At 34.2% G+C, this 7672-nt stretch overlaps 1 protein-coding gene across 1 annotated transcript; it reads right to left on the minus strand.

The window, feature by feature from the left end:
* Positions 1-224: 224 nt before the first annotated feature.
* On the minus strand, positions 225-6286 carry LOC111384966 (xylulose kinase-like). Its single transcript, XM_023009315.1, has 11 exons — positions 6159-6286; positions 5200-5854; positions 4820-4908; positions 4357-4421; positions 4078-4133; positions 2767-2887; positions 2603-2677; positions 2479-2532; positions 1197-1291; positions 914-1088; positions 225-713 (listed from the first exon to the last, which is right to left on the minus strand). The coding sequence occupies exons 1-11, from the start codon at positions 6215-6217 to the stop codon at positions 481-483; spliced, it is 1677 nt and encodes a 558-aa protein (XP_022865083.1). The 5' UTR covers positions 6218-6286; the 3' UTR covers positions 225-480.
* Between the last annotated feature and the right edge of the window lie 1386 nt (positions 6287-7672).

The following is a 7672-nucleotide window of genomic DNA, read 5'->3' on the forward strand; positions in this document are numbered from 1 at the left end:
AGATGACTATTTGGAAGGAATATACTCAATTTTGCATGCCTGCCTTCATCCCTGACTATACCCATTTATAGATATCTAATTGGATTTGGAGGATAAATAAGTCTTTTTAGTTGATCATATGCTTGGTGATGATTTTTACGAATGTCGAGTAACTAACAAAAACAGATTTAAGTATCTATGCTTCACCATTCCCACTCGAAGTTTGATTGCAAGACCTCGCAATATAAATGCTTGGCTAGCTCTAGCATGATTTGATTGTTCTTGAAAATGTTTGCACTGAAGGGATAAAAGTTCGCAGTTGATCCTTTGAATATTTACTTGTTAACAACTGTTTTCATGGCCATAACAAGAAACAGCCAGACTAACCAAATATTGGTCGTGCGAGCCATGCCAGTCTGGCACGTCCCCATTACATGACATGTGACCAAAGGATCAGCAACGAGAAAGAAACTATTAATGCTCAGAGCAAAAAAGTTACTTTCACAACCTTCCAAGTTTTTGGATGAGATGGTTCTCAATTTCGACTCTTTTCTTCATCAGTATAGCATACTTGGACAAAAGTTCTTGGTCTCCAGCACTTGCAGCAAGTTTGCAATTCAGAGATGTCTTTTCCAGTTTGTCAATGTACATGCACGATATCGGTACAAAATCTTCCTTCTTGTTGCACAACCAACCATGAGCAGCCCTTAATGCAGCCCCCAAAGAAGCTGAATCTGTAGAGCAAGATTATATTTTTCATGATCTGAATGAAAACTTCATTCTCAATTCAATGAGAATTTTTATGAATAGGAAGTCGACAAAGTCATAATTGGGTGCTCATTCATAATAATTCAAGTCTTAGTATTAAGATATCTCTATTTAACAAAACCAATTATAGGTTTGCATTAAAAACTAGACCAGAAATTACTGTTACCTGGCCTTTGGACGGTGTATACATTACAACCAAAAATGGAAGCCATCAAGCCTAGGATGCAATTATTTGCAGATGCTCCACCGGTAGCAATTATCCGCCTTGGAGGAGAAGGCATTCCAATTTTCTCAGCATGAGCTCGCATCGAGAGCAATTGCCCCTCTATTAATGCTCGAACCTGCAAGCGTATATTTCTTTAATCTCATTTCAACTTGTAGAGACTTGTACAATTCAGCAAATTTTCATCAGTCATAATGAGTGAGGATCTCTATCAAAGGCTACAAACCTCAGACGGAGCATCAAACTGCCCAACTTCATGTTCTCTCAGTCCATCCACAACGTCGTTCTCGAAATTATGAACAACGTAACGGTGCTCACCAACTGGATACACATCATGGAAGTTCGAGTTTTATAAAAAGTTAGGGAAAAAGCACTGCTGGTCACATGTCCAAATATTCATTTAAGTTGTCACACCTCTTTCGTGAAAATATAAAGCACTTCAATATTTTGAGCGTGAGCAAATTGAGAAGCAAAATCTAGCTTCATATAAAGTTGGGCACGTGAAGGTCATATCGATGCAAAGGTCACGTCAAGTGGGGGAAAAGGCACTGCTGGTCCCCATGTCCAAATCTTCATTAAGCCCTTGTTTGAGCTCCATTTTTTCCATCAAAATACATTATTCAACAGTAATTTGACTCCACTTCAACTTCACATTTTTCAATAAAATAATATTACACGCAAATTCATGAATTTTTCTTATTTTTAAACCACAAATTTTCCATCAATGCACTATTCAAAAATGCATTTTTTGACAAAAATGGGGCTCAAACAAGGGCCAAATTATCACACATCTCTCATGAAAATGTACATCACTCTGAACATGAGTCCAAATTGAGAAGCAAAATCTAGATTTACATAAAGTTGGGCATGCGAAAGTCACATCAAGTGATGATTTAACTGATATTTTGACGATTTCATTGAGGACTAATTGTGCAATTATAATGAAAGGTTGGTACTTCATTTTATAGATAGGAGATCGACCAGCTACTGGGACAATAGATTGGGGAACAATAGTTCCAGAAAACATTGGAAACAGTCAAATATGTTCAAGAACATCTAGTTTTCTAGACTACATATCTACTAAGGATATAGATAAGGAAAAACATTGTGGGCAGATCTTCTGCATTAGAAATGCAATTAAGCATTTCTTTAAGTCCCCCTCACCAAATTTGACAATCATAAATTCAATGGACAATGAAGAAAAACCATGTACAATCTATGAGCAAGTGGGGTAGAGTCTAATGTGGTTTCAGTAACAGGGACATAATGACAAAAATAAGCATAAGGAAGAGGGAAGAGAGATTTTTTTTTTTTTTTTTTTTTTTTTGGTAGGCATGCCTTAGCTTTGCGGTCGATGCAAATCATTTGAGGAGATAGTCAACATAATATTACTCAACTAGCCAGAGTAATCATCTAGGGGTTAGAAGGGGAGTGTGATGCAATGCCTAGTTCTTTTTCAAAGAAAAGTAGTTACATAGGCAGATCAGTAACATTGATAGTAAACTTACTGGGGAGTGGCGGAAGAATTTCGTGCTCCTTGTAGTAAAAACCAATTTTTCCACCTGTGAGCATTGAAGGATTAGAAACTGCAACAAATTCACCTATGCATGCCAATTTATCAGTCAAACTAACCATTTAAAGGTGGTGTTTGCTGCAAATATGTATTGAAAACTTCCCAAGATTTACTCGCACATCTATTACGAATATCTATCAAGATTGTGCAGCATTGTCAGTAAGAATCCAAATTCTGGTTTAGCAAAACTTGCAGTCCTACATACCAGATACATAAAGGTTACCTTCACGAGTCAAAGATCCATTTTTATAGACAAGCATTACCATATAATCTTTTGTATCTACTGGATTAGGAAATACATGTCCTTCAAGGCTTGGTTTATGGTCTGTGGCTATCCCAAACACCTGAGAGACTGATGGGTATCAATATGGATACTAATCAAATGAACAGAAGCTAAAAATATGATTGTATGCTATAAGTTGAAATGATATAAATTTCCTGCTCCATGACTGTCCAAAATATTTTTCTGTGATCATGTTGTCAAAAGTTATGCTTCTTTCTTTAACAAATTTTATGCTTCTAGAAATTTGTTTTTAAATTGATAATCGACATAATTAAGGAGATGTGGAAAGTCAAATGGTTAACAGCGGCTAAGCAATGAAAGACAGTTAATAATGTTTTTGATTCACTATGCAAGGCCTGCGCAATCTGAATATTTTTGCTTCTCACCTGCCATACAATCTATGCAAGGTTGAAGCTAATCACGATGTTCTTGTTTCTCGCTGCCAGATAATCTAGAAACAAACTAAAGCAAACACAATAACATCTAGTTGGGCATTGCACAAAAGTTTAAAAAGTCATGAGAATTGGGCAGCGTCAAGACTAATATCATATCTAGACCATATATACCATATGAATTATTCCGAGGATAGGGACTTATCACAAATGATTTTCATAATAGGCCTATCAACATACTTGTTGGATTTTATGTGCAATAATAAAGAGGTGAAATAGAGAAATCAACACAAGCATTTACGTATTTCGACGATGTGCCTACATCCACGAGGAGTGGAACGGAGATATTTTATTTGGTATGAATAATAGGATTGCATCATCAGTATTTGAACTAACCCTAGCCCAAACCCATACATCACTTTAAGACTTGTACAAGAAAATACCCCAATATCGTACCGCGGGGCAACCCCCAATCTATTCAAAGTCCTTGACAAACAGTAAATTAAAACCCACAAGGCCGATGTTGTCGCTTCGCCCCATTCCGTTCCACTCCGCTCCACTACAACATCTACCAATTTGATCCAATAAACTTGTGCTCCACTCAATTATTATATTTTACACACTCGGACAGATCCTCGATATGCTCACGCATAGCATCAGACCTTTCTTTCTCAGAATGCCCTTAGGCTTCCCAGGTCAAATAAGGGGAGCCAAGTTGGAAGTGGCAGAGATGGAAATCAAGATGCTCCAGGGAAAGGGCAAAGCCTTTTCTAATCCACCTTCGGATTCACAAGTGGCTGAATATTTATTCGAGAAGGGCTTCAATCATACATTGACAAATTCAAGGTTATAAATTTACCGTGTCACTAGTGCCAAGGCTAATTGCCAGGTCTCCTGGAGTGCTGAGGGTCAACCCTACATATTCAAAATGTTTGGTCAATGATGAATTTATAATTACATGAGTTATATAGGAAGCAACACCAATACTGCAGTAGAATAAGAACAAATTGTAATACATTCTTTCTAAAGTCAACCACAGGAGTGAAAGAAGAATAGACGGCAAAGCATTTATTGGAAGATGCTGATGCGTCAAACTTTAGTTTTCAGTAAAAAAAAAATAATAATAATAATAATTCACCTGCCAAGCTATTAGGGTTGTCTCCAGACCACTGCACGACGAAGCAATTCTTGCTGAAGTGATATCTGAACGGGATTATATAATACTTTAGAAGCAGAGTTACATGCAGTTATTACACGTTATAAACAAAAAAATTAAGGGCTCATTTGATAGAATTTATTTGGGAATAATGAGTTATTGAATAGTATTTTTCGAAATGTAGTAGAGAATGATACTGTAGCAAACAATTTAAATTTTTAAAGGAAAGTAATCAGCAACGATACGGATTTCACATTGATGCTAATAAATTAAGGTTGTGTACTTTTTTCATAAGGTTGCTTCACTCGATTGCAATCAAGCAAACATAAAAGCAGATGGACACGAATCAACTTTACCAATAGCAAAACGACCCCAGATTATATATAGATCATTTGAATGAGACATGAACTGTGACAAAAACTAACATTGCAGTTTATGCTTCAACCTTTCCACGTAATAGGAAGCAATGGAACCTGCAACTGCATGTGCAGGAGCTAAATCTCCAAGTTTTTCCTCCAATCCTGGAGCTGTGGCCTGGAATAAACACAGGCAACAAACAATGACATTAAATATTAACTGCTTGGCACCAATATAGTCCTCGTATGATGAGCAACATTTACTCTTGTTGAATCAGCTCATATAAAAGCTTACGCTTCTAGAGGAGATTCATTCAGTTATTTATTTAACAATAATTCTCAAGGCAGGATTCATTCTTAATAAAATGGCCAAGATGTGTACAATTTTAATAAATAACTGGTGATGAGACACTTGATGATAGAATAAGAAAGTACTAAGAAAGGTATGTTGTGAAGCAAAGACACAAACCTCTAAAGCTATTTTAGACCAGGACCTTAGCTTAATATCCATCAGGTTCATCCCAGCCCCATCAGTTTGGTCAATACAGGCATATCTCCCAATAAGAAGAGATGCCATGAAGGAGCTAACAAGGGAAATCCTCTCCGTATTTTGATAAACTTGAGGATGTGTCTCAAATATCTTCCTAATTTGTGGTCCTGCATATCTCTCATGCGCACAAGAGCCAGTAAGCTTCGACAATTCCAATGCACCTCCAGCAGTTTTCTCAATGGCTCTGCATTGTTGGGTCGTGCTGCAGTCCATCCATATGGGAGATTCGGTTACTGAAAATGCATTACTAAGTATATCCACCAATGATTTCGTGGAGACTAATGAGGATAATAACTGAGAACTCCCATTTTTCCAATACACACTACCATGTTGCTGTGCACTACCAGAAACTGCAATAATCCTTCCAAAATCCAACTTCGATCTAACAAATTTTTCAAGAATGAGATTCAATGCTTCCACCCACATTAAAGGGGGCGAAACAATCCTCCCATTCACCAAAGGATCCCGGTAAACACCATCTTTCGTTTTGTAATGGGGCAACTCAGAATCAAACGTAACTATCTCTGTCGCAAAAATGCTGAGGTTGGCATCTAAAACAGTTGCCTTCAGAGACCTAATAATACCATCAATCGATCATCGTATATTTTTTCAGCCAAAGGATCAGTTTTGTTGCTATAAGCTATTAAATATTTCCATTTTCTTTTGAAAAATGACCCGAAAACCATAAATTACCAAAAGGTTCAAGATTTAATCCTTTACAGGTGAAAATTTTGCAATTAAAAGGACCACGAATCAGTTATAGGATTATTTGTTTTGACTTATCCATAAGAAAGCATCAAATACAATACAATATGTAGTAATCAAGGCATCAACCAGTGAAAATTTGAGATAGAGTTAAAAAGAGGAGAGAAAGTTACTGAGTGGAGCAGTCAAGACCAAGGAAGAGAGAGTCCTGAGGAAGAGAGTAGTCCTCCATTGCAGCAAGTTAATGTCCAACTTAGAGCATTAATGATAAGAAACCTGAGAATGGGAATTCATAGTTGACTAGCAAACATTTTTGATAGGCAAATTATTCCCAAAGTAGAGGAAATTGCAAAAATGTCCACTTTTAAGTGGTCCAAAAAAAAAAAAAAAATGTTAAAATTTTGTTCAATGCCCATTTTTTTATAATTTAGATCAAAATGCTCTCATAAGCAATTTAAAATTTCACAAGGAGACAAAGTTATTCATATAATTAAAAATTATATTGGCCAATAATAACTTGACACATTATCTACACTATTTATTTTAAAAAGTATCATATCAATCATGCATTAAATACTCACTTCTCTCTATAACTGTATAAATAAAACATTAATGAAGTGTTGAGAACTACATTTAAAATATCAAGAACTTTATGAAATGTATAGAATTCTCTTATTCGAAATGAAATCTTGTTCTAGACAAATGAAGTGTCAAGTGTCGAAATAATAATGATCCAAATGTCGAATAACAACTTTTAATCTTAATGGCTTTCCAACTTCACCATCTTCAATTTTTTATAAAATCAATTGGTCAATACCTAATAGATAATGAAAGCAAATGAATCCATTATGTAGTAACTAGCATTAATGTAGCTTCTCATGCAAGCTATTTGTTCTTCTTGAAATAAATTGAAAAAAAAAATGTTTCATTTTTCATTAAGGGTATAATAGACAATTTGATATCAAAATTGGTCATTTATGCAAGAGTTATCAAAATTAAACATTTTCAATTGACAATGATGAAATTTGACATTTTTGTAAATTTCCCTTTACACTGTAATTTTATATTACCATTTTAGTCAAGGTTCTTATAAAATTACAAAGACACGAACGTGGACGTTGAGCCTTAAACTTCATCAGACTAATCATGATAAGATATTTTTTAATTTTTAATAATATTTTAACTATTATAAATCAATAAATGCATATCTTGAAAATTTTAACTATATATATATAGCACAGTATTAGAAGACCATACACATAATGAAAATTAACAAATTAAGACTTTTTTTTATAAAAATTAATATTTTTGTAACTTAATAAGTGAACCTTTTTTACTCATAATTTTTTATATGAAATTATTTTACTCATAAGTAAAATTTTTACTTATAAGTGAATTGTTTGTTTATGAGTTAATCTTTTAGCATAAAAGTGAAATATCTACTTATAATTAAAATTATAAATTATAAATAAAATTTTAACTTATTAGTAATTTTTCTTAGTAATAAGATAAAATTTATAGTTATAAGTGATTTTTATACTAAGTAATTTTCATATAAGCGTGAATTTTTTCAAGTATAAGTGACCTTTTATATTTATGAGTTTTCTTTGTCATATAAGTGATTTTCTTCTTATAATTAAACTTAGAGTGTGTTTGATTAACAATTTTTTCCATCCAGAATATTTTT

The sequence above is a fragment of the Olea europaea genome, unplaced genomic scaffold (assembly GCF_002742605.1).
Source record: "Olea europaea var. sylvestris unplaced genomic scaffold, O_europaea_v1 scaffold3063, whole genome shotgun sequence".
Taxonomy (NCBI): domain Eukaryota; kingdom Viridiplantae; phylum Streptophyta; class Magnoliopsida; order Lamiales; family Oleaceae; genus Olea; species Olea europaea.

What these genes read in the sequence shown, in the direction of transcription:
- LOC111384966 (XM_023009315.1), bottom strand. Translation starts at nt 6,217, where the DNA reads ATGGAGGACTACTCTCTTCCTCAGGACTCTCTCTTCCTTGGTCTTGAC. An exon ending in CAACCCTAATAGCTTGGCAG is followed by an intron (nt 4,134 to 4,356) that starts GTGAATTATTAT and finishes TTGAATATGTAG; the next exon opens with GGTTGACCCTCAGCACTCCA. An exon ending in GCAAACACCACCTTTAAATG is followed by an intron (nt 2,533 to 2,602) that starts GTTAGTTTGACT and finishes CAATGCTCACAG; the next exon opens with GTGGAAAAATTGGTTTTTAC.